This window comes from Nicotiana sylvestris, chromosome 11 (genome assembly GCF_000393655.2).
Source record: "Nicotiana sylvestris chromosome 11, ASM39365v2, whole genome shotgun sequence".
In the NCBI taxonomy this organism is placed as follows: Eukaryota; Viridiplantae; Streptophyta; class Magnoliopsida; order Solanales; family Solanaceae; genus Nicotiana; species Nicotiana sylvestris.
This window is the reverse complement of record NC_091067.1, coordinates 131,567,243-131,594,673: the sequence shown is the minus strand read 5'-3', so window position 1 is coordinate 131,594,673 and position 27,431 is coordinate 131,567,243. Positions and strand designations below refer to the sequence as shown.

General features: G+C 34.2%; 2 protein-coding genes across 3 annotated transcripts; one reads left to right on the top strand and one right to left on the bottom strand.

Moving 5' to 3' along the window:
• The first annotated feature begins 3,118 nt into the window (after positions 1-3,118).
• On the top strand, positions 3,119-10,376 carry LOC104228911 (auxin response factor 4). Its single transcript, XM_009781464.2, has 12 exons — positions 3,119-3,958; positions 4,058-4,114; positions 4,526-4,711; positions 4,816-4,900; positions 4,968-5,058; positions 5,311-5,475; positions 7,280-7,399; positions 7,487-7,562; positions 8,436-8,595; positions 8,680-9,425; positions 9,508-9,698; positions 9,947-10,376. Exons 1-12 carry the CDS (start codon positions 3,578-3,580, stop codon positions 10,128-10,130), a joined length of 2,442 nt encoding a protein of 813 aa, XP_009779766.1. The 5' UTR covers positions 3,119-3,577; the 3' UTR covers positions 10,131-10,376.
• A 902-nt stretch (positions 10,377-11,278) lies between these two features.
• Positions 11,279-21,468, bottom strand: LOC104228910 (isovaleryl-CoA dehydrogenase, mitochondrial). Of its 2 annotated transcripts, none has more exons than XM_009781462.2 (15): positions 21,291-21,468; positions 19,654-19,737; positions 19,512-19,569; positions 17,625-17,749; positions 17,492-17,536; positions 16,308-16,356; positions 15,867-15,976; positions 14,583-14,659; positions 14,337-14,387; positions 14,180-14,244; positions 12,484-12,638; positions 12,348-12,388; positions 12,194-12,248; positions 12,018-12,074; positions 11,279-11,616 (listed from the first exon to the last, which is right to left on the bottom strand). In XM_009781462.2, the coding sequence occupies exons 1-15, from the start codon at positions 21,405-21,407 to the stop codon at positions 11,470-11,472; spliced, it is 1,236 nt and encodes a 411-aa protein (XP_009779764.1). In that variant the 5' UTR covers positions 21,408-21,468; the 3' UTR covers positions 11,279-11,469. The 2 variants fall into 2 exon arrangements, with proteins under 2 accessions (XP_009779764.1, XP_009779765.1); XM_009781463.2 differs by lacking the exon at positions 21,291-21,468 and adding an exon at positions 20,986-21,058.
• Between the last annotated feature and the right edge of the window lie 5,963 nt (positions 21,469-27,431).

Sequence of the window (27,431 nt, the reverse complement as noted above, 5' to 3'; positions counted from 1 at the left end):
CTTCTCTTCTCAAATTTGAGGAGTAAATAACTTTTTAGGGATACATACATATGAGTAATTTTGGAAAAATAAATTGAATTTTTTCTTGATTATATAAATGGACACTTATTTTGGACCAAAATAAAAAAAGCAAATTGGTCACTTTTTGTGGATCGGAGGGAGTACTACCTAGGGTCTTTTTGAAAAGCCACCTGATAATTGAAATTTGTGTAGTTAGTAGGGTAGTAATTACACATCCCATTAATTACACGGTATTGCAATTACCATGACATGTTTGTTTGTCATAATATAATACAGTGTAATTACAAATATATTGTTTGGTTGCACAAGAGTAATTACACAGTTAGATTAAATTTTAAATAAAGAATTGATTATCAAAAATTAAAAATTAAGATATAACAAATATATACCTTTATAAATAATATTCAATTTGAAATTTAAAATACATATTATTTATCGAAAATATATTAATTATTAATCATATATTTGTAACTAATATTATAAAAATAATTGATATATATTTTTTAAATTAATAATAGTTTACTTTAATCAATTATAAAAACCAAAAGTACATATTTTGCAAGAACATCATGAACTGCATGCTTGATAAAATGATTAATATTTCTAAAGATAATGCCCTAATATTATTCAAATATTTTACGAAAAAATAATCTATCAACTTTTACTGAGAAATGAAAGGCATGCAATTTGAATTAATAAGTGAATATTACTAAAGCAAATAAAATGGAAGCAGAATATAACATAAAATTCAAAATCCAAAAGAAAAAAAATATAATACTCTTATGTAAAATTACAATATAACATAAAATAAGTTTCAACATAATTTAAGTAAATATAATTTAAAAGAAAAGGAAAACATAAGTCTATAACCTCATTCAACAATGAGATTTTACTTTAGTGACATCACTCATTATATGCTAAGTTTATTAATGATTCATTATATCTAATATTAGGAGTAGTTTCAAAAGTAGAATAATAACACAATTATACTAAATGGAGAAAAAAAATACGACCAACTACATGGAATCACAAAAAATAAAGGTTGAAAAATAAAAATATTATTTAAATATTAAAAAATAATATATCATTTTAACATAGTTAAGTTTGCATATAGCCTCATCCAATAATAAAGTTCAACTTTAATGACATCACTTAAGTCAAGTTTATGGAAGACTTATTCTTTCTAAGATTATGGGGTATGACTTTTAAAAAAAATTAAAATAATAAAATAGCTAAATGTAATAAAAAATATAAAAAAATTAAGAAATAAATAAAATATGAGAAATTATATAGAAACACGTGAAGGTTGAAAAATGAGAAATAAGAAAATAAATAATGTAAAAAATAATATTTGAAAAAAAAGAATTAAAAAAATTAAAAAAATAGAAATAAAAAATAAATTTAAAAAAAGAAAAGATATTCAAAAAATAACCTTGTAATTACACCATGTAATTGTAAAGCAACCTTGTAATTGCATAGTGTAATTACCCATTCCAATTACAACATATTACATGCTAAGCAGGTAATTACTTGGTCAGATAAATATGCCAAAATTATGTAATTACACCCAATTACACTTAAATCCAATTACAGGATAGCTTTCCAAATAAGCTCCTAAGATTTTTAAAATGAATTAAAAAGAAAATAATATGTATAAATTAAATCGAATAAAATATACAAACTTTAACGCATTTCGTCTATGTATTATCTAGACACTTTTTTTTTATTTGTGGAATTTACGAATAAAGAAACTTAAAGTATATATGTCAAGTCAAAAAGTGCATAATATATGTTTATTTATGTAAATTTTCATTGTTAAGAACATAATTTTATATTAAAAATTTACTAGCTTAGTACATGACAAGGATTCATCGAAAGAAAAACAAAACCCTGAATCTATAACAAGTACATTTTTAAATAGTTAAATTGAATATTGTGCATATATTAATTAGTGTACTAAAGTTTTTTAATTGAAGGGTACTTCACTAGCCCTCGTCAGAAAGACAAAAGGCTTTTTGAGCTCATGAGAGAAAAAAGAAAGAGAAAGAAAACAGCTCATGAGTTTTAATGAAGGTATTCTAACTAGTAAATGATATAGGTATTTGTTTATGTTTTTTCAGGAAAAATGATAAATACTGTTGTGGGTATCTTTAAATCCCACTCAACAAAAAAGATAGGTAAGGCAAGAAGCATAATTAAATTCAGTGACCAAAAAGGGATAGTGCTACTAGCTTAATTGAACACCTATAAGTGTTTTTTTTTTCTTTTCAACTTCTTTTTTTGGGAGTTAAAAGCTGCATTTGTTTGCATTCAATGAGAAACTCCCCTTTTGTCTTGGTTGATGGAAATGGGGGGCCTCGCCTCACTTTTGCTTAGTTAAAAAATTATTTTTCTAAATTTTAACATTACAATAATATTTATGTCTCAATCTCAAACAAGTTAAAAGGCAACTCGGTGCACAAGGCAATAACGCAAGATTTGGAAGAGGGTCGCACCCCAAGAGGTGTGATGTAAATAACCTATCGCTGCTTTCACAGCTCGAACCTGTGACTTATATGTCACATAAAAATAACTTTACCGTTGCTCCATGGCTCCCCTTCACATAAGTTGAAAACAAGTTTACCGTTGTCGAACCCGTGACTTATATGTCTCAATTTCAAATAAGTTTAAGACTAGAAATTAACTAATTTTACGATGACGGTTAGTCTACTGTAACTTTTATCTTTATTCAAGATGGATAATATGAACAAGTTGATAACAACAAAAATAATAAGAAAAATAGAGAGGAAAAAGTATCAGCAAGCAATAAGTTGATATAAATAGAATTATTTTTCCAAATCTACGATGGAGAAAAGAAAAAAGAATCGATACTATGATTATGTTTTTTTAAAAAAGGAAAAAACAAAGAGAAAAAGGCAAAATGCAAAGCAAAAGAGAGAAGGTTGATGAAGATGTGTGGGTTCTGTACTGTCTTTAACCTGTCCCCTCCACTCAACACAGTATTTGTTGGGGCTATCTTTCTCAAAAAAAGAAAAAAAGAAAGAAAAAAAAAAGAGACAAGAGTCTTGAATCCAAAAGGGCACTAAACACATTGGCTTTTTTCTAACTTTTGCTTCTGTGCTACCTTAGCAATTGTCTATGTCTTCTGCTCCCTCTTCTCAGAACTGCAAATGGGAAGATGAGAAATCATACTTTGAATTTCTTGTTATTATTTGATACCCTTTTAACTTCTTTTCTTCTCCTCAACTTTTCCTCCTCCCTCTTTACTTCCAAAAACATGACTTTCTTCTTCTTTTTTATTCAATCTCTTTTCCCTGTTCTTGCTTTAAAGACAACCCCTTTTTAAATATTAACATTTCTTAAGCCATGATTTGACTTCATTTCCAAATTTTCTATTACTATTTCTCAACTTGGTGACAAGTTCTTGATTACTCTCCGCTCAACTTTTAATCTGCTTTTCCCCCTATTTCTTTGTTTTGTTGAGGGTGTAATGCTAAACTAAGAACAAAGAAAACCAAACCAAAAAAACCAAAAAAGAACAATTTTTTTGGGTTTAATGGAAATTGATCTGAACCATGCAGTAGTAAGTGAAGTGGAGAAGAATGCATGTTGTAATGGAGAATGTGACAAAAGGGGTGTTGGTGGTAGTTGTGTTAATTGCAATTTGTCCACTACTTCTACTTCTTCTTGTTCCTCAAATGCATCTTCCTCTTCTTCTTCTTCACTTACTCTTTCCTCAATTTATATGGAACTTTGGCATGCTTGTGCTGGCCCTTTAACAAGCTTACCAAAGAAAGGAAATGTAGTGGTTTATTTCCCTCAAGGTCATATGGAGGAAGCTGTTTCTGTTTCTCCTTTTTCACCCATCAAAATGGATTTTCCAACTTTTGGTCTTCAGCCTCAGATCTTCTGTAAAGTGGAAGATGTTCAGTTGCTTGTAAGTTCTTTATTTTTTCCCCTTTTGGATTAAAAGGTTTTGGCTTTACTTGTGAACTCCTTACAATATGCTTCTTTTTGTAATCTTGTGAATTTACAGGCAAATAAGGAAAATGATGAGGTTTATACACAGCTCACTCTTCTCCCTCTTCCAGAGGTAAGACCAATTGCAGCTGCAGCTATTTTATTGTCCAATCTTGATTTTTTGCTGTTCTATGTTCAATTTGTGGATAAAGGTGTTAACTTTACTGTGTTTTAACTGCTGTTCTATGTTCTAGTTGTTGATAAAGGTGTTAACTTACTGTGTTTAGCTGCTGATTTTGTTCATTTTTTAAGGGGCCTTTTTCAGTTCTTTTAACTTGAACTGATCTTTGTTTTTAGCTATGTTGCTCGGACTCTCCGAAAATGTTGCCTGGTGCGTGTCGGATCCTCCAAAATAAGTGTGTTTTTGGAGGATCCGACACGGGTGCGGCAGCATTTTGGAGAGTCTAGGCAGCATAGGTTTTTAGCATGACTTCTACAATGAGCTAGAATTGAGTTCTCCATGATTTGTTGGTACTTTGCACAGTCAGTGGCTATAAGCTTAAAGGGAAAAGAACATGAAGATTTGGGGGTGGATGAGGAAGGGAATGGAGTAAATCCAGGAAAATCAGCTTCTCACATGTTCTGTAAAACCCTGACTGCTTCTGATACCAGTACCCATGGCGGCTTTTCAGTTCCCCGTAGAGCAGCTGAAGACTGTTTCCCACCTCTGGTGCGACTCCATTGTGCGATTCTTGCTAAAAGAGATTGTTAGCTGATTACATGTAATTGTCTGGTAAATTTACTTCTAACTTGTTGCTACATTATAAAATGTAGGATTACAAAGAGCAAAGACCATCTCAGGAGCTGATTGCTAAGGATCTGCATGGAGTAGAGTGGAAATTCCGTCACATTTATAGAGGTATTAAGTTAAATACTTAGATACTTGCTCAGTCTGAGATTCTTATGATGTGATGCTCTTCTTTCAGGCCAGCCGAGGCGACATTTGCTAACTACTGGATGGAGTATTTTTGTCAGCCAAAAGAATCTTGTCTCAGGGGATGCAGTTCTCTTCTTGAGGTATACATATCTTGACACAATGATAAACTCAGAGTGGTTAACTTTTAAGGCGTTAGAACATATGAAAATATGAAGTCGTCGTGCTTGAAAGCTGTCAGGATCATTAGGTCCAATTCCTAGGTTTTTACTATGCAATAACCAGTTAGGACATCATTGCCAAGATTTTAGTTGTTCCGATATTCAACTTTTGAAGCTTGTTCAGTTGCCATAGTTATTTAAATTTTATTGAATTAGTCACAACGATCTTTGTAGGGGAGAAGGTGGAGATCTCAGGCTGGGAATAAGAAGAGCTGCTAGACCTAGAAATGGGCTTCCTGAATTAATAATCAAAAGTCAATATTCTGGTTCTGATGTTCTTTCAGCAGTTGCTACCGCTGTGTCAGCCAAGAGCACATTCCATGTTTTCTATAGCCCAAGGTAATTCGCTAAATCTGTGTATGGTTTTTTGTTTAGTTATTGCCTAATTTACATAGTAAAATCTGTGGTAATATCCCATGTCTGTACAATTTTACTATTTAAGGCTGTACGATGTTAATTAGATTTGATATTCACGTGCCTTAATTTTAATTCCATTTATTTTATGAAGTCAAAACAACCAAATATGTATTAATAAGGATTGCTAGTTTCCATCTAACTTGTCGTTGGTGAAGATTGAAATGAAGTATCTAAGTTTTAGATAACCACCATATAATGCTTCCTGTTAATATTTTAATAGATACAAACGGTGTAGCCTTCTACATGCAGATAAGTCGTATTAGAAGATTTGCTTAGCTTTCTATAAGGAAATAGTTGCACTAGGAGTAAAGTTGTACTATTTACGGTCAAACTTAGGAACTGAGTTATTTTTGAAGTATATATTGATTTACTATCTCCTTTTCAGATGGTTTTGAGTGTTATCTTTTCTATTTCTTGAAATAAATGTCAGTGCATAGACAATACGGAGACGACTTTATAAGACGGATGACACTAAAACATCAGTGATTGTTGTCATTGTTACATATTATTGTGTTGTTTTAGTAAGAATGATGTGATATTACACTGAAGCATGAGGTTAGATTTGGACTGTCTTTGGCGGGAGCGCCAGAACAGAGCGGAATGGTTGCATGGCGGTGTGGCAGTTATTTGGCTCTATTGCAATCCACCTTTATTCTATTTGTCAGTTGTTTCTAAATCCAGGAACTACTAGGGGTTCTTAATTCAATTATGTGGCATCAGCTGTGAAACAAAACAGAATTGAGGCTAGTAACTTATAAGAGCACCCCAAGTATTTGATCCGAAATTAAACTAGGTAGTGGTCTTTTCATTTACGAAAAAGTTAATGACCTTAATTAAGTAGACATTTGGACATAAGAATTGTAAAATTCGAAAAACTGGTGAAAATTTTTTTCAAGTGAAAATGGTATTTGAAATTTAGAGTTGTGTTTGGACATAAATTTCAGTTTGCGTTGTTTTTGAAGTTTTGTGAGTGATTTGAGTGAAAATTTTAAAAAACAGCTTTTTGCAGTTTTTCAAATTTTCAAAATGCATCTAGTGAAAATTGGAAATTTTATGAACAAACGCTGATTTCAAAAAAAAAGTGAAATTTTTTTAGAAAAATCTTCCATCAAATTTTATGTCCAAACGGGCACTAATAGTCCTGGATTCCCAACTTCCAGTAGTCAGATGAAAAATATTAGGTGAGACAAAAATAGGCTTGTTCGATTAATATGAGTCGTTCAGATGCATTCTGTGCTTACTGTACAAATGTGGTGCATGTATTCTAAAGTGGCTCATGTCAAGTATTTTTGCCTAGTAAACTAATTCTGTGGAAGCTTACTTGTGTACGAGTAGTCTGTACCTCTAATGGCTTGTTTTCATGTTCGCTAAAGCAATCAATGGCTCATCTTCTTGATTCAGTTAAGAAGATGCACGAAGCATGATTTCTGCTGCTTCCCTCAATTCATGTGTGTGTCCCAGGCAGAGTCTTCTTCTGATTATAATACCTTTTATATCCTAAGAAACAACAAAGAATTATGAATTCTTAAAAAAAAAAAAAAAGAATCTAATGAATGAAAAAACCTCATATTATGTGCAATCCTGTAATCAAATTCCTTTATGTTAAAATGTGTGAAATTTTCTTCAAAGTCACTTTTGCAGCCTGCAGGAGTTTGCATTCATGAATTTTCCAGATATTATTAATGCTACATAGATGGTTTTGTGATGAAGTTTGCTTGTAATGTAGGGCAAGTCATGCTGATTTTGTTGTACCGTACCAAAAGTACATGAAAAGCATCAGCAATCGGATTCCTGTTGGAACAAGATTTAAAATGAGATTTGATCTAGATGATTCACCTGAAAGAAGGTACTTATATCCTTACCAAATCCCATATTCAGCTTTTCTTTGCAGAAGGTTTATGTTGTAATAGAAAATTTCCACTACTGCATGCAGGTACAGCGGTGTAGTGACTGGGATAAGTGATATGGATCCCTTTAGGTGGCCCAACTCAAAATGGAGATGTTTGATGGTACTTCTAGCATATACTTGACATTAAATTGTATATAGAAGTTGTTATGCTCCACTTATCATTTCATGTTTTTGAGCCAGTTGGAAATTTGTTCTATTTATCTAGGGTGCTCTTCTTTCTTCCTTGTTACTTTCAGACCCCTTTATGTTCTTGAATTTTCTGCCGGTGTTCCCTTGTAGCAGTACCCTGTTTATCCAGACTCGGCAGTTTTCTAACACCTTGATCTGCTTGTTGAATACCACTAGGAACACTAGAAGGAGACGCAGGACCATATGCTCGTTTTTTTTTCTTTTATTAATTGTATTTGTCGAAAGTCGGCAATTTGAAGAATTGGATAATTCAAAGGCTTGACCGGGAGTTGACTTCGGTGTTGTCGGACTCCTATGGTGGTTTTGATACCTTGGATAAGTCCATTTAGTTGATTGGAACTTGTGTGTAATGTTTGGTTGTGAACTGGATCGTCTAAGTGTGATTCAGACGAGTTCGGCAAAGTTGGAATGTTTGAAAGTTAAGAGAATGATTTTGATGTTCGTTTCTTGGTTTTGATGTTAAAAAATAATAATTAGAATATGGATGTGCATTAAAGCCTGTATAGCCCTTCAGGGCTAAGATTAATTATCAAACTATTCTTGCTTTGATTGTAACTACAACGAGAAATTGCTAAATGCTCAGTTGTTGTAAGATGCTTGATAGATTTTTCCTGTCAAGACTGATAAAGTTTGCTTTTGGCATAATATTAAAATACATCCTTGTATTGCATATCTTGAAATAATTTCTTCTAACCAAAGCTGTTACAAATTTATAATAAGTATTGTGTCCGTTGATAACTCGAAAACTTTTTGATCTAAGTATCCTTGTTATCAACTATAATAGGTCAGATGGGATGAAGATATCATGAGTAATCATCAAGAACGGGTTTCTCCGTGGGAAATTGATTCTTCAGTTTCCTTACCACCACTGAGCATTCAGTCTCCAAGACTGAAGAAACTGCGGACTAGTCAGCAGGCTCCATCATTGGACAGCCATTTTGCTGGTACTGATCAAACTTTTCGAATATTATTTTGATTATGTTGTCATTATGTCATGATTCCACTAATGTTCTTGTTCTTTTTTACAGGAGGGAGTGCTCTTTTGGACTTTGAGGAGTCGGTAAGATCCTCCAAGGTCTTGCAAGGTCAAGAAAATTTAGGTCTGATATCACCTCCCTATGGATGTGATAAGACAGTCCGCCCACTGGATTTTGAGCTGCAAAATGTAGCTCGTCACAATCTCATGCCAACTGGTATAGAGAACATAGTTGTTGGAGACTTTGTGAAAACTCAGCCTCCAACAACCTACACAGGCTTTCTGGAATCCAATAGGTTTCCAAAGGTCTTGCAAGGTCAAGAAATTTGCTTGTTAAGATCCCTTACTGGAAAAGGTGATGTTAATTTTGGTGCTTGGGGAAAACCTGAATTTGGTTGCAATGTTTTTAGCACATATCAGAGGCCGAAGACCAATTTCTATCCCCTTGCTTCTGAAGGGGTGAGGAATGTGTTTCTACCATATAATGCGATGTATAGAGCTGGACAAGATCCTGTAGTGCATTCCTACATTAATAACAATTTCCAAAGAGAAAATCCTACCTTAAACCAGAATTCAATCCAAAATGGGATTAGGAGGGAAGAAGATGGAATGCAGAAGTTTGCAAATGAGCAGAGGCCACTGGAGATGTCCAAATTGTCTATTCCGGAGACAAATTTCAAGAATGAGAACGGTGGCTCCTTAAATGCACAGGCTTCTTGTAAACTATTTGGCTTTTCCTTAATAAAAGAACCCTCTACTCCTAGCTCGCACAGTTCTGGTAAGAGGAGCTGTACAAAGGTAAGCTTCGGTAAGTGCACTTAATGGATTGGAAATGCTTTCACTTCAGACTCTATTGCTAATATTTAATAAATGGGTGAAGGTTCACAAACAAGGCAGCTTGGTTGGACGAGCCATTGATCTCTCACGGTTGAATGGCTATGAGGATTTGCTGGTTGAGTTGGAGAGGCTTTTCAACATGGAAGACCTCCTAAGAGATCCCAATAAGGGATGGCGAATCTTGTATACCGACAGTGAGAATGACATGATGGTTGTCGGAGACGATCCATGGCAGTAAGTCTCTTTTTCATGCATTTGAGTTCTCATTGCTGTCTCAATTATTTTATACCAAGTTCAAAAGATATTACTCAAAACGACGTATATCTATGAATCATGAGAACCCCACAAAATTTCTCTTCCAATTAGCTTCTTGAGTTTTGGATGTTAAATCATCTCTACAGAATCCGAGTTTTCTTTTACTTTTCTCCTCCCACAAGTGATTGGTCGATACACTTATGGTTACCTTCTAATGACTGTTGCAGCGAGTTCTGTGAGGTAGTATCCAAGATCCATATATACACTCAAGAAGAAGTGGAGAAAATGACTATTGAGGGGATAAGTGATGATACTCAAAGTTGTTTGGAGGAGGCGCCAGCATTCATGGATGCCTCAAAATCTTCTTCAGTAGGCCAGCCTGATTCTTCTCCAACTGTAATCAGGATATGAAGAAGCTGAGGTCCTATGAATTTCGTGCTTGTTATATTATATATATGTGATACTATTCTACCTACTAGATGTTCTTGTTATGTTAAATAAATTGTTATTCCTTAGTCAACTTGTGAAGTTATGTTGGAAGTCTGTTTTCAACTTACAATGGGGCTTGTAGTGATAAAATTATATGGCGACTCATATGCCATAACTCTGAATTCTGATTATGTTCCACTATGTATAATATTGAACATTGTATGACTACTCCTCTCCATCCCCCCCTCCCCAGCCCAACTCAACCCCCTCAAGTTGTGCCTGGGAAACACTATATCACCTACTTTAACTTTGTTTTCACCTTCTAACTTATCTAATCTCTTATTTAGGTAGGAGGATATAAATGAGAGAAAGTGTGAGTTAGCTTCTGATGGAATTTGGAGCATTTTAATATTAAAATCATATTTTTATGACTTTTCATTTGTTAAAGATAGTAGTGATATTATGGTGTTAGTGCATGCTATTGCAAGTTTTTGTAAAAAAAAGGTTTGAGGCACTTATTCCAGAAAATGATTGTTATATAGAGTTGCTGTTATATTGCGTCTGACTGTACTTCTTTATTGCCCAGTAACAAGTCTAGACACCACTAAATATTTTTGGTGGGGAAGGGGGTGGGTTGTTAGTGCCATCTAATGCCTGCCTAGATTGCACTGGTAGTGTCAATAATCAGACTATAAACCCTACAAGTAGCCTTACTATTTGAATATTTTAATGAAGTGGATCACCAATAACAACCCTATAACTAGTTTTGTCAATACTAAGGTATAAAAGCACTGAAACCAATTTTCATAGGCTATCTTTGTACAAAATTCTTTGTTCTTAAAAATGGTATTATCTGGTACAATTCCTAGAGCTACATGCGCTAAAAACACGATTTGCTGTTTTTTTTTTTTTTTTGCCTTTTACATTAACTCTAAACGCTTTACTACAATCAAACTAACTAAATTTGGTGCATGCATCGCTTAGATTAAGTTTTTTCCCAAAATACTACCCTGACTTCTCAGAGTAAGCTCATTTCTAGCCACAATCACAACTCTTCCATTTCATTTGTTAGGAACTCCCGAAAATATTAGCAGATGATGGCAATAAAGAGTATTAGCCTTCCAGAACACTTGAGATAATGGCTTTCTTTCCCAATAGACGAATTTAATTCCTTTTTCACGTACATAAAGCTAAAGGGAACAACTTCACTTTTTTTTTTTTCTTTTGTTCCAAAAATGTAAAGAAAAAAAAAGGGGGGGGGGGGGGGGGCTCAATTTGTGATATTTTCCCAAGAAGCTCAAGAAGCCATCGATTTCAATGTTTATTGTTCTTTAAAGAGTTCACGACCTATTATCATTCTTCTGATCTCACTTGTGCCTGCCCCAATCTCATACAGTTTGGCATCTCGGAGAAGACGTCCTGTTGGGTACTCATTCACATAGCCGTTGCCTCCAAGGCACTGAATCGCCTGCACCACACGCACAAGCTCATAAGCATATCATCTTCCCTACTAAACCTTTATAACCGAGAAATTCTCAGGAGCCAGATGGCACACACTGTTTGAACCTCGAGTGATTATGGGCCGGCCCTCTACCCTATTATCTTTCCAACTAAATGCTAGCAGCTTGTGTGCCTTTAATTACGTTAACATTTTGGCATTACTAGAATAAGCCAAGACAAAAGAAATTTGTGAAGAATCCGCTAACTGCTGCTAGGGGATTCTTTCAGAAATGACAGTCATTTTCTGTGCTCTTAAACCAGTCAGAAATAATAATAGCAAGTTCCGAACTAAAGATGACCGCGTGAACACAGCCGATGTGAAGAAGAACTAATTATCATAAAGGAACAGAAAGCAATTAAGTTTTTCACCTGAAGAGCTACTTGGGTTGCTCTTTCAGCAGCAGTGAGTATAACACCAGCACAATCCTGAACAAACATAATTTGCATGTTAAGTGCAAAGGAAAAAATGTTTCTTTGGTTAAGTTTTAGCTTTTATAGAGTAAAGAAACTAAAATTAAACCAATGAAAATTTCTACTGCAAGGACCTTTGTGTTAATATTCCCGCTGTCACATTCCCTTGCAACAGAATAGACATATGATCTGTTGTGAACAATGAAAAAGAATAAGTACATGATATTATCGATCAGAGTGCACAAAGAAAAGGATAGAGAAGAAGTATGACAACAAAGAACACCTGACCTTGAAGATTGCAAAGCTGTGTACATGTCAGCAACTTTTCCCTATATTTTCAGGTCAATAGGCAAGATAAGTTTAAGAATTCTGACAGACAACGAACAGCAATAAAAGTACATTCATCCAGAAGGCAGTTAGGAACCTGTATAAATTGAAATTCTCCAATCGGTCGCCCAAATTGTTCTCGTTGTTTAACATAGGGGAGAACGACATCAAGACAGGCTTGCATAAGTCCAACAGGACCAGATGACAAAACAAGTCTCTCTAGATCGAGCCCCGACATCAGGACATAAACACCTGAAGCAATAGAAAAACTTTACTAAGAGAGAGATAGGAGCAATGACATCGTCTAGGTGTGACACTATGATAAAGGATTAAAAAAGAGACGAGGTAAACCAAAAATAACTTCAAAGGAAGTCGCTGCAAAAGACCTACAATCTCTCGCAAGCTATGCAGACTTACAAAGAACTTAACAAATACTCCCTCCATTTCAATTTATACGATGGTGCTGGACAGGAAGTTTAAGATATTAATGTTTATGTATGGATTAAACTAATGCTGGTGGAAGAAAATAGTGAAGTAACAGTTGAAAAGTTAGTTCGATAAAGAAAAATCACATCAAAGTTTAAAATATGGATAATTTAAGGAACTGAATTCTGGGAAATTGAAGAAGTTGACAGAAATGAAACGGTTTTAAACATTTTGGAACGTCCCAAAAATAGGAGTGCCATATGATTTGAAACAAAAGGAGCAGATGCAAAATGAAGTAGCATTCTCCGACGAAATTCTTCGAGTACTGTCTTCATTACAGGATCGCGGGGATGCGGATCGGTCAGACCGGCTCTGTCTAACTGCAGAATTATATACTCTAGGATTTCTGGCCTTTAAGCCTTGTTCCCTAAAAGGGGATTCGCATAAAATCGGAAGAAACTCGCCGTCCGGTTCATTGAGAAAGAGATTAAAAAGTTGTACGCATTACCAGCTAGTTTGGATTAAAGCTCAGTAATGTTGGTTTATAGGATTGGCATAAGACTGAGTTTTAGTTCTTTAGAGATTTTTTGTATAGAATTTCTATTGTTGGAGAATCCCTAATTGTTTGAAAATTTTTTTTATTAATTATTGGAATAAAAAAGGTCTGGATGGCATAGAATGAATATTGACGATTCATATAGCCAACCAAAATAGTTTAGGATTAGGCTTAGTTGTAGTTGTTGTAGTATTCTGAATTAAATCTCCATATTTCACTTGGCATGCTCTTTCAAAAGTTAAAGAACATCTGCCGTTTAATCTTACTGCAAATAAATATGCAGGAGACTACCAATCAAGTGCTATGCAATCGATAAAAAAAGATTTTTCTCTTTAGGGAAAGGAACATTACTTGGTGCGACCAAAATAAAAAGGAGAATATATAGTGTGCGAGGAAAAAAAGGGTATTATCTCAGAAATAGTACAAGTAGGTGCAGTATAGCAGAATGAAGAAAATGGTTCGAATTCAAAACCAGTGAAAGCTTAACATAAATCTTTTGAACTTTACCTATACATAAAAATCTAGACAAAAACTTTGTGCAACTCTAAGATTAAGAACTCTTTAGCATAAGCTGTATTTAAAAGATTAGACAAATGCTGCACTCTCTTTGCTTGAAATTTTTGTAGCTCATTAGATCACACCCTTCAAGTTTTTACCCTTCTTTGTTCAGATTCTCCCCTACTTATTCTGTTAGATAAGCTAGTCCCTCTTTTTTCGCTTTCAATACCGAAAGCGGAAGTAAAGTGTAATCTTAAGGAAGAAATGAGGCAAGATATTTGGGCCAACATAGAAGTTAATTCAGAACTCTTACCTTTTCCTACCTGCCCCAAAACATTTTCTTCAGGGACGAAACAGTTCTCAAACACAAGCTCACATCTACAGTTAAGATCAAAGTTATTAGGCCACCTTCAGCATAGTAACAAAAGTATAAATCCAAACAGAGCAACACTTGGGCAAGATGTACATACGTATCACTCCCTCGCATCCCAAGTTTGTCTAATTTCTGGGCCGTAGAGAATCTGTATATTCAGTTAAAATAGATGAATAAATATGTCCCGAGCTCACTGGCATATCTAGTGTTTTTGTTATAATAAATCATGCTTTACTATTTGTGTCATGAAATCAAGCAGCTACGAAAAATAAAACAAGAAACAATTAGTATTTTCTCTCCCTTTTTTCATTTTCTATCGCAAGTATCAGTACAGGGAGCATACCCTGTCATCCCTTTCTCGATAATGAATGCTGTGATTCCTTTCGAACCAGCTGCTACATCCGTTTTTGCATAAACAACCTGATCCAGAAATAGATTTTCTAAACTGAACCTTAAAATTAAATTGCCGTTCAGAAAAAGACCAGAAATACAAATTCTAGATACACAAAGATAACAATTAGCCAAAGGATGTAAGAAAAATTGACAGACCGCTATTTCTAAAGCCAAGTTTTAACAAAAAAGCACATTTTCATCTATTAACGATATCAGGTAAATTGAACTTGTAAGAGAATCTCACAGACAAACCCCACTCACAGCTGAAAGTTCAGGTATTTGCCCAAAAAAACATATAAAGGTAGGTGAACTCAAAAGAGGAGGAGAAATTTTTGTAAAACCAAAGAGTACATAGACTTTGCTGGTGATCAGTAGTATATCTCAAAAGTAAGTTTTCAATAGCCATCAGCTGTGATTGCACATGTGCCACAAGTGATTATAGCATACTGCTAAAAAGAAACCAGACAATCTGTCTTGCAAAATTAATAGTCAATAAGCAAATTTAGATGAGTACTTCTACTTAGCTGATCAACAGACAAACCGAATAAATGAGAAAATTATAGATGAAGAGTGCAAGAAAGAGCTCTGGGCAAAATGAAAAATAATCCAAGGCTGTAAAGAGAAACTCAGTTACAGGAACCCAAGTAGTGAATCAAATTCAACTAGAATAAAGTATTGCATGTTGAATGATTCATTTAGCACAACGAAAGTCACTACTCTCAGGAAAACAAACTAACTATTTTTATTTAATCCTTCACTTAAAAAATTCTTTCCCACCCTTCCTCGATGTCACAAATGAGCTTCTCCAGAAATCAGCCCTTCACCTTTGCAGGAAAAGAGCTGAACTGATGTCTTTTCTCTTATTGTCCTTCAACAGTTGATTTTCATATGGTATTAGGTTTACATGTGGTGTATATGACCTTTGCCCATCTTCCAAATTTCTAACCTAATAGATTATATCAAATCTAAAATTCAAATTCTTAAGACTATTTTTAGAATGAGGTAACAAAAATTACTATTACTACAACGAAAAATTAAGAACAGTATCCTTTTTTTTTATTCATTATCTGTGATACAAAAGATAAATCCTCAGGAACTAATGGCAATCAAACGATGTAAAGTGAGAAGGAATCTTGATAAAACGGAGAAGTACAACAACAAACCGAGTGTAAACCCACAAGTGCAGTCTGGGTGATAAAATTGAAAAGTAAGGAGAGATATTCAAGAAAAGCACCAGCGTCTGAGCAGTTGGACCATTTGTGCACCACATTTTATTTCCATTCAGAACATAACCACCCTCAACACGATCAGCTTTGCACTTCATGCTAACAACATCTGACCCGGCTAAACCATGAAAATGAAACTATTCAGTGACACTCAACACATAAAAATTCACAAGCCTTTCGCTCTCTCATAATAGCTGACCACCTCTCCACCCAATGAAAAAGGAAATGGAGATTTAACATCCAAATTAATATGATTGACGAGAGACACAAAATGAAAATTAACAGTAGTTGGGGATTCAGGGTAGAGCTCAATTGGTGAGCTATCCAACCTCCACCATGTGCGTGTGGGTTCAAATCCCCATATGTACTCCCCTTCCCCATTCCCAGTCCCCTTTCCCCTATGTATAACAAAAGTAAAAACAAAATAAAAAGGAATTAACAGTAGTTACCATTAGGTTCACTCATAGCTAGAGCCCCCACATGTTCACCACTGATTAGCTACATCCAATCAAGTCATAAAAGAGTTAGCCACTATGTTAGCCATTCAGACATTTTATTTAAAAAATAAGGGATTAAAATTAACTGAACAAGGATATCAAAAATAAAAATAACGACTGTCCCGCTTTTTTTGCCCTTATATTAAAAGCCAAATCCGTGCCAATTGAAAGCCAGAAGAAATTTAGGGGCTATGTTTGAGCAAACTATAGCTCAACTTGCTCTCCGTAGAACTTCTTGAAGAGAATATTAGTGACGTAAATTTACAAAATCCAACCATATGAATAACCTTCATCTATAACTCGAAGCCTACATCTTTCCTAATATTCCGACTTACAAATCCATATCAGCTGCTTGCTATAAAAGTCTAGAAATCATAATTGTAATTTATTGGTGTTATACATTTGGTACCACATGATTTCTGCCATTGATCATCTGAGCTAATCCAGTTCAGAAAATTTCTAGAGAAGACTCATCTAAGTGTGGATGTTGTAGATGACTTGTAAAATGTAATAGACTTAAGTATTTGAAGCTTCAGTAAGTTAGTATATTCAAATACCTAGTTCTTTGTGAATCGAGCTTGTGCCATTACAATGTGAAGTTGTTGAATTCATAAAACTATGGCCTACCCTGGGCAAATGGAATACTCACTCCAACAGTCTATTTTATTTTTTCCTTTTCTTTCTTTCTTTACCTTTTTTCCTGATAAAACACCAACTCCAACAGTTTCAAGTAATCTGGATTGCAGATCCACCATCAAAGATTTGAAGCACTTATGAGATATATTTTGGTGAATCATGATATCCTCAAAGAATACAAAACTAAAGAGGAACTTTCATGAGACTCCAACCATTGTACTAATAATAGCATGTCTGAACCAATAAATTTGATAGAATTTGTGCAGGGCAGGAGTAGACCGAATGGTAAAACATACATAATATAAAGGAGAGTTTTTAACATCCTCTTCCAATAATCAGTTGATTTTCTGACAGAGATGATGTAATTTTTGGTTCATTGAATATGAAGGGTGGTCTATTGAAAGACCACGGATGTAAATCACCTATAGTGGAAAAAACATAGCAGCTGGCAGGAAATGTAAATATACTACTCTAAACAAAATGTGATTGTGGAAGATAACCTTTGGTAGATACTTTTGCTTCTGCTCATGCGATCCATTTCTAACCTACAAAATCATCAGTAATTGTTAAATATTTGGCATGTGCCACAGAGAGACCACCTATATACAAAAACATGAGTGGTGAAACAGTTACCAACTGATTAATGCATAGGTTCGTGTGGGCACCATAAGAAAGGCCAACTGACCCTGATGCTCGACTAATCTCTTCCATGGCTATGCAGTGATACAGATAACCAAGGCCAAGTCCTCCATATTCCTCTACACAGACGAAAGGAGCAATCTCAGACATAAATATTTAGCCGCTGTCACAAGTCCCAGTATGTAAAGGCATTTATAGCTAAAGGAAGAAGAAAATCTGAAGGTCATAGTGCTTAAAATGTTATGAGCAGGAAAAAAGAAAGGAACGAAAACAAAAAGAAAGATAGCTCTAAAGTGAAAGAAGTCGAACTACACGGTTACTCATTCCCTACAAATAACTGCTTTCATAAACATATTTTGGACATGGGATATTAATTTCTTAATTCAAAAGGCAAAGAACAGTATCTATTGAGAGAAATGAAGCATATTATTAGCTATATGCTTCTGCAACCCAAAGGAAGAGTAGGATAGACTCCTGTCTTTGTTTAACGCAAGTCAACTCCCTTAGAAGTATGGGCTTCAGCAGGGATAAACAATACCACCAGAAAAAGATATCCTGATTGAAGCTTTATTCAAGACATCAGGAGATTCCAATTTCCCCTTACTCTATGTGAACCAAACTCCTGTTACACATGTTAAGAATATTGAAGCTCATGATCACCAAAACATTATACTCTAATCTGAATTTGAAGCTTCAAATTACATTGGCAACTGATAAATCCCTATTCTTAATCTGTAAAGCTCATACGGCCAGTGATTGAGTGCTAGATTGATCAACGACGAAGCAAACAAAGAAATTGTACAACAGCTTTTTAGTACACATTCACTTGCATTATACTATCTTCAACCAATTTCCACCACGGCAAGTGGTTGAAACACCCCATTCATAATTAGTGAATTAGTAGTTCAGCTCCTATTGGATGCATGCTAATGAGGATGCCTCATCAATTCAATTCAAAGGCAAATCCATTTCCTAGTCACACGGCTAAACACATATTGGAGTGAAACCTTAAAGGGTAGAGGGAGACTAAAGAGCATAATAAGAGAGACACTGGAATTTATCATATTTTACATCTTCCCCTTTTAGCTGGAGCTACAAATAGGTGACTTTACAAATCTTTTTACTGCAGTGACTGTCTCTATACCAGGTTTCCCTAGAGCAAAGACAGGTTGATCTAGTTACATGAAATAAAAGAATTGACGCGTGATAGCTTAATCCCCAGTTAAGTGAGATTTCCCTTTTGGTATTGGTCCATGCCATTTCATGGCAAGCTGATCATTTATGCTGAAGGCAGCGAACATAGTGGTTTCAAACACCACACAAGTGAAAGGCTGGTGGACAATAGACTGATCCAGACATTGGATAATGTAAGGTATACAAAATAAGAGCTGAGATACTGTTTCAAAGTTTGCACGCCCAATTATTAAAGAGTGTAATTGTCAGCTGGTAGTATGTTGATTCACTTGGGAAAGAAGTGTTCACTGAAATAATTTGTTTAGCCCTATGACAGCTTCGGCTGATATAATGTCCAGGCATAAATGTCCATCTTAATGAACAGATTAAGCCCTCCGACAGATTACTGTTTAGCCAGAATATCTCCAATACTATGTATGTAAGTGCACAAAAAATCAATTAAGATAATATGAACTATTAAGTTCCTTTTTTATTCTCAGATACCAGGAAAATAATGCAAGTCAAGAAAGAGTATAAAAGCAAGTACGGCTTTTAACATCAAGAAGGTTAAACTATGGTGTCTATATCAGTGTCTGGGTTATTTAAAATATAGCTCTCTAGAGGAGTGTTAGAGCTTTCTTCTCCGCCCTCTCTTGGCCGTAGTATATCACATCAAAATCAATAAAAAGAATATGATCAAAGGCTTACCTGGCACTGTAATACCATGGAGATTAAAATCCCCCATTAGTTTCCACAAATTAACATCCTGATATCACAAGAAGAATAGAGGTTTAATATCATTTCTTGTTAATAGAATACTCCTGAGAACAAGAGCAGATATTGCATGTACCTGCGGGAAATAATTTGTTTTATCTATCTTTTCGGCATGAGGGGCAATATTCTCTTGAGCAAATTGTGCCACGCTTTCTTTAAACTGTAAATTTGCATATGGAAAAATTAGAATACTGCCATAGTGCATTCGAAAAAGATTACATTCACATGTGATGCAACCAAAATTATTGCCTTAAAGTAATACATATTCTTAAATGGCTTAAGTAAATAGGAAAAGATTTCAGCAGTGATGTACTAACCGCTGAATTGCATAGGAAAATGCTAAATCAATTTTTAACCCCATTCCCAGACCTCTATAGTGGTTCCAACCAGTGGTGGAACTAAGGAGAGAGAAGGAGGTTCAATTAATCCCCTTCGCGGAAAAATTGTACCAAGCAAATAGGGTTAAAATGATTTTTTTTGGTTATATATAAACTATTGAATCCCCTTGACATGAGGAAAGAATCTGGTGTTGTGGCAAAGGGGGGTTCAAAAATTACTTTGGTCGTAGGTTCAAATCTTAGGTTTGATATTCTAGTATTTTTTGAAACCCCTCGTATCAACTTATGGCTCCACAACTGGTTTCAACTTATCCATGTGACATGAACCACCCCCCCCCCCCCCCCAACCGACAGGAGGCGAGATTTTGAACCTACTGCAAGAGGGACGGCTCATGAGCATAGCTTATAGAAATGAGGCCTTTTAGCGCCCCTTTTACGGTATATAGGATGAAAGAGCTTTCTTAAATAAACATTCAGTGAAGTTACATAATTTCATTGACAATTCAGAAGATTGACTACTGCAGAAGTCATAATGCAGCTTGCACAGAGAATGAACACATAAATTTAGCAATTTATCAATTCCCAGTCTCAGTGACATTTCAAGAATCATCCAAAACCTTGATAACACCTTTCACAAATAATTCATATTTTAGGGTTATAAAAAAAAAATCAGATTATAGAGCATCACATATGACTATGTGAACCGGTGGCGGAGACACATGCAATCAAGGGTATTCGATTGAAATCCCCTTTGCCGAAAAGTAATACTGCATAAATGGAGTAAAAACAATTTTTATACATAAATAGAATTTTGAATCCCCTTAATATAAGAGAAATACATATCAGCATTTTTTTATTTTTTTTAATCCTCTTGTCAGAATTCATGGCTCCTTCACTGATGCAAACCAAGAATAACAGATCAAAGACAAAAAGCAACTCAATCAAAATTGCTACAGAAGGGGCCCACAAAAGGGAGAGAAAATCAAAAAGAAGAAAGTAAAAGTAAATGAGTCTCCATTAAAATCTGAAACAAGACTACCCATATAACATTAATCACCTAAACCAAATACCTCCATATAGTCATAGACTAATCGCAGAGCCTGGAGTTACCAACCCAGTTGTAAAAACCATAAATAGGCAACTATATTTATAATCAAAAAAGAGATATTGTACTATGTTAATCGCTAGCCTAAAAATACTAAGTGATTTGTTCCTATCTAACCAGTACCCAGTGCGTGCAAGGTGGCCCGAACACTACCATAAAAAACAGGAAAGAAATAGAGGAGATTAAAGCACAGTTAATTGACATTAGATAGGCAACTAAAAATACATGCAAAATAATTGTAACTTCATTAATATATTAATTGGTTAGGACCTGTTTTTGAGTATCATCGAAGAGTAAGGAAGTAGAAAACGCAGCAAGCTGTGGCTGCTGCTTTTTGGTTCTGCACAAAGCAGATGTCAAAGACCTCGCTGCAAACAATTTATGCATATCTTTTATTTATGCGTATTGTCACACAGTTTTTTGAAAATGGAGAACAATTGGAAAAATATGACTAAATGATGCGAATTTATAGTTCACACATTATGTGTACTTGACAAAATAAAAATGGTGGTTGGACTAGTCAAGTTGTGGACGCAACTGTAATTATGCAAACTGGTAAAATAGACTTGGAGTTGGGACCTTTCTTTGTCCCTAAAATATAATTAATTTTAGCTGTGACTTTTAATTAAGAGGTCGTGTTTTTTTGGGTAGAATTTAGGTGTTCGATTTAGAACTAGTCAGAAATTATTTATATAGTGAATAATAATATACTTTGACTCTAATAAGAAATTATCGAGTTACTCTGATGCACATAGTATTCTGTATTCATATACGGGAAAAGGTTGCACCTCAAGAGGTGTGATGTAGACAGTTTACCATGATGTAAGCACTAGTAGCAGTTTCCACGGGTTCGGTCACACCCCAAGAGGTGTGATGTAGACAATTTACCATAATATACATACTAATAACTGTTTTCACGGCTTGAACTCGTATTGGTTAGATAATTTATAAATTTTATAAATAATAAGATTAGATATTGCTCAGTTTCATACTTTTATTAATATAATCTTGTGTCATGTACTAAGAAATTGTGCATACAAGATAAATAATAGTATACTAGTAGTACTAGTAAGAATTATTGTGCAATGTCTTAGACTTTATGTGTTTGATTTGAAGTTAGGTAGATAGAATATGTTTAGATAGTGAATAATAATATACTTTGACTCTAATTAAAATTGTTCTTTTTTTAGACTTTACAGGTTGTTTAATTTAAGGAGAAAAATAATAATATAGTAGTAAGAATTATTATGCATTTTTTTTGTCTGATTTAGAGTTAGGTAGGCATAAATCGTTTATATAGCGAATAATAACATACTTTGACTTATATTAAGAGATCACTTTTTGGTTAAATTTTACGAAGTCGTTTGATTTAGGCCTCTGTGAATGACAAGATGCGGGAAGCGAGGCTCAGATGATTCGGGCACGTGCGGAGGAGAAGTCTGGATGCTCCGGTGAGGAGGTGTGAGCTGCTGGCTTTAGGGGGTACGAGAAGAGGTAGAGGACGACCTAAGAAGTATTGGGGAGAGGTGATCAGGCAGGACATAGCACGATTGTAGATTTCCGAGGACATGACCCTTGATAGGAAGGTCTGGAGCTCGAACATTAGGGTTGTAGGATAGAGTGGTAGTCGAGCTTCTCCTTCTCCATTCCGGGGGTGAAGCGAGTTTGAGTAGGTTGGTCCTAGACGGCTTGTAGTTAATGTAAAGTTCACACTAACCTTACTGTTTTTCATAGCTTTGGACCTTAGTTGCGGGTTATTGTTATTGTATGTCATCTATTTTATGGTTTTTAGGATGATGTCATTATTTCTATGGTTATGTTGATGTTCCTGATGAATTGTCTTTTCTTGGTTCCTTGTTTTATTTCTATCTTCTTGAGCCGAGGGTATATCGGAAACAGTCTCTCTGCCCTATCGGGATAGGGGTAAGGTCTGCGTACACACTACCCTCCCCAAACCCCGCTTAGTGGGACTTTACTGGATCGTTGTTGTTGTTGTTGTTGTTGTTTGATTTAGGCGGCAACTGTCGGCTGTCTATATAAAAAAAATAATCTATCTATAATTAAAAAGAGAGGAAGAAGCATCCTCATTAAGCCAAATGGCATCATTATAATAAGTCACTTGGCACTTTAGGACAAATTAGTTATTTTAGGTAAAAATAGTTTCTTTTTTTAAATTTTGAATTTGAAAACAATTAAGTAGGTATTCTATATTTTTTAAAAAAAATAGTTTCTATATTTTTTAAAAAGAAAACGCCATTCCTATGTTACGTATTCTATACTTAAAAAAAATTAGTATCTACACTTTTTAAAAAAAAAAACAAACAATTAATTAGGTATTCTATATAAAAAAAAAAGAGAGTAGTTTCTACCTTTTCTAAAAGAAATTGCTTCTACATTTTGAAACCTTAAAGAACGGCAATTGGGAACGCTATTTTCGCCTATTTGCCCTAAAATTTTATCCTTCAAATTCGGCACTTCAATGCCACGATGTCTCACCGCGATTTTAACTCCTTACGCACGAACTCTTCTGCCCTGGATTCCGGTAACATGATTTCAAATTTTTGTCATATCAATTCTAAAATCAGTTACTTTTACATTATTGATATCTCTTCTTCAAACGGCTCTACAACTTCTCACACCAAATTCAATTTCTAGGCAATTTGATACGGAAGAACAGAAGAAACTCACAGGAAAAAAATTAAATATGCATACGGAAGCAGAAAGGGGCTAAATATTCCTCGTGTAAGAATGGTATAAACTTTTATCACTATATACAGATTTGCACTATAAAATCATATACTATTGTTCTTAAAGTTACAAACAATTAAAACTGATCATGACTTTTGATAACAGATAAATTTGATTGTTATGTAGGCTCTTTAATCCATTGCAATTGTCCTCTGTCTTTCTTCTTTAGCGTAAATTAAATATACCCTTTTAACCTGATTTGGCTTTATAACTGCCTGTTTATTATGCCCAAAAGTTCAGATTATGTTTCTAAGTCTATTTAACATACATATGTTAACTGTGCTTGAGATTGTTACTGAAGTTACTTTGTATGTCTGCTACTTGAACTTTGATTTGTGATGCAAAATTTTATTTTAAATTTTATTGAAGTTGGTTGCAGAAGTGATATATGTTGTGGTATTTAAATTTTTTGACTAAACTAGCAATTTCACAGAATGTGATGTCTTGAAGTTGTGGTCATTGCCTAACTTTATTAATTAAATATATATAATTGAGTTCAAAAAAGTAAAATTTTATTTTAAATTTTATTGAAGTTGGTTGCAGGAGTGATATTTGATTTTTTTAAACTAAACTAGCAATTTCATAGGATGTGATGTCTTGAAGTTTTCATCATAGCTTAATTTTATTAATTAGAACTTCTTACACAATAATTAGAGAGTAATGGTGTTCTTATTTTTGGCATTGGGTTTATATTTTGTTTCTTCTTTGATCATATTCTAGGAAGGAATTGCTATTAGCCATCGGTTGTTACAACAATCTACCAAATGCATAGATAACTATTTTCACGTTTCTGATATTCTTTTCTGTAAATGCCTTCTATCAAAAGAGTTGTGGCACATTTTATCATCTCAGTCTGAGCCACAATGTTCAAATTCACAACAAGAACAAAATTTACAATATGGTTTGTCGGCTTCACATTTGCATACAGATCATCATCTACTAGATTTGAATGAGCCACCATTATTGTAAGGTTATTATTTCAGTTAAGTTTATTTATATAACATGAGTCGTTGATAAATACCTAATGCATATTATTATAACTTATTGTTACAATTTAAAGATGTCAAACTTATGCGTCGTTGTACTGGCGCTCCACATAAATAATGAGGTTATAAAGTTAAATACTCATACCTCCTACACTTCAAGGACTAGCTAGAGAATAATTTGTAATATCGTTAAATCAAATTATTATTTGTTGCGCTATTTTTGCTTCTGTTCAATTTTTTAAGTAGTAGATGTTTGTTAAAAATGAAAAACTATGGTTATGCGTGATTTTTATTTTTGTGGTGGTGCTTCAGAAAATTCTTTATGTTAAATAGTACTATCCAAAAATAATAGCTATGCTGTTATAGTACTATTAAAAATTATAGTGATACTCATGTATCTATAAGTCATATGGTCTTTTAACTGCTGAAACTTAAGGCTGAAAGAGGAATTTTCCATGCCTTATATTTCTATTAGTTAAATGATAGTATTGTAAGCTCTTAAGTTATATGTTTAAATTAATTAATAGATTATAAACAGTAAACTAATCAAAGGCACGTGTTATTCATAGTAAAACAAGTGTATACCATTATTTGTTCTTCGAAGTAACTTGGAAGTACAAACAAATCACAATTTAAACTTCATTCTTTTAAACTTACCTTTGGAAATGGTTATTGGCTTTAAATTTTCTTCAATTTCTTTGTCCATATATTTGGTATTCTTTCTTATAGATATTAGTCTTGGACCACACATACAGATTTGTGATTTTTCTACATTTGCACTTTGAGCCTAAACCCCCAACAGAACTTTGAGCCTTTTTGCGCTTTTCGGCTTTGATAATATTGTTGGCTTCTCTGGTGATTGGTGGTGAGTTCGAGTCTCCCCAAGAGCAAGGTGAGAAGTTCTTGGAGGGAAGAATGTCGAGGATCTATTTGAAAACAGCCTCTCTACCCTAGGGTAGGGGTAAGGTCTGCGTACACACTACCCTCCCCAGACCCCACTAAGTGAGATTATACTGGGTTGTTATTGTTGTTGTCTCTGGTGATTGTTTCTTCATGTGCTACTAGAATGCTGCTCATATATTATATCCATATTATATTCAATAATTTAGGAATGTTTTAATATATACTCTGTTATTTCATGGACTTGCATAATATACAGGCAGGCCACTAATGTATCAAGGTGCCTAAACTTAGGTTCATGTAATTACTTTGGTTTTATTGCATTAGATGAATATTGTACACTTCGCGTCATTGAGTCTTTGAAAAAGTTATATGTCACCATTTGTTGTAGACTGATGAGAATGTAGCAAGGGAGATCATTATTCATCAATCTCTTTTTTGCTTCAATGAGACTATTTTCTGATCTTATATATTGTTAATTTTGATGGCACTGTTGTATTTAAGTTGGTTTGTTTTGATAATGACAAGAAAAAGCTAACGATTTGTTTGCCTAACTATTTTTCTTTTACTTTGTGCGATACAGGTGATATTAACTCTCATTTATCTTGCCATTGTTATTGAATATGCAGTTGGCAAAAAAAAATGTTAGGTGCATTTCTAATGCAGAAAGCTTAAGCTAATATGAAGTATATTTTTTTTTTATTTTGGCAATAATTACTTTTCTCATATACTACTATTATGAAGGATAATGAAATGGTATTTGAGGCCTTTTATCACAATTCTATGATTATAAAAGGCCAAAATTTTTATGGTTTTCAAATCATTGGTTCCCTATGTGCAATGCTTCTATCATTTGGTTTGATTTTGTTGTCATTTCAGGCTACATGATGATTATGTGGGAACTACAACCTTTCCCCTTTTAGGCACTTTTATCTCCACTGTACTATATCGGTAGTAAAAATTAGTAAGTTGCAGAATACCCTTATTGATGAAAGAGTAGCTCCACACTTGAGGATCTATGATATTGGATACTCAAAGTTTGATGCTATTCTGCTGATTTGTATATATTTATATTTCTACACTAGGAAAGAATAAGGTAGTCATAGTTTTCCTCCTGCAATTATTGTCGACCCTGTTGTATTCAAAGCCAAAATCAACTGCTCATACTCCGACGTATAGTGCTCCAGATGTTCAATCTAGAAAAGAGTATTACGGCAAGGTAACTATGCAATTACTTTTGTCATTTTCTTTATTCGGTGAAGGGTGTGGATGTTGGCATTTCTATAACAGCAATATCTCTTTTATGGTTCTATATTCTTTTCCTCTTATGAGTAGTTAAGAAGCTATTGTTATTGGTAGCTTTATAAGCTGTTGAAATTACTGATCATAATTCTAGAGTTGTATAAATAATTACATCTTATTATACCATCCCCCTTAATCAGGTTTAAGCAGGTGGCAGGGACGGAGGTTTAAGAAGAGCCAGCTAAAACCTACCAATATCACTCCTTTGTGTAATTATAGGGCAGTCTGGATTCAAAAGAACCATAGATATTTCAGGATAAAACTCTATCCTTGATGGAAACATTCAAATGCTTACGTACAAAATATATACTTTTGTAGTAATAGAAGCCCAGAAAGTGTTGGTTACTGACTATAAAATCTTAACTTACCTATAAAATTATATTTATGTGCATGTAGTGGGTATGGGAACTGTTACTACTCTGTTCATCTTCTTGCGCATGAATTTTTTTTTTTTTTTTAATTTGCAGCTGAAAAA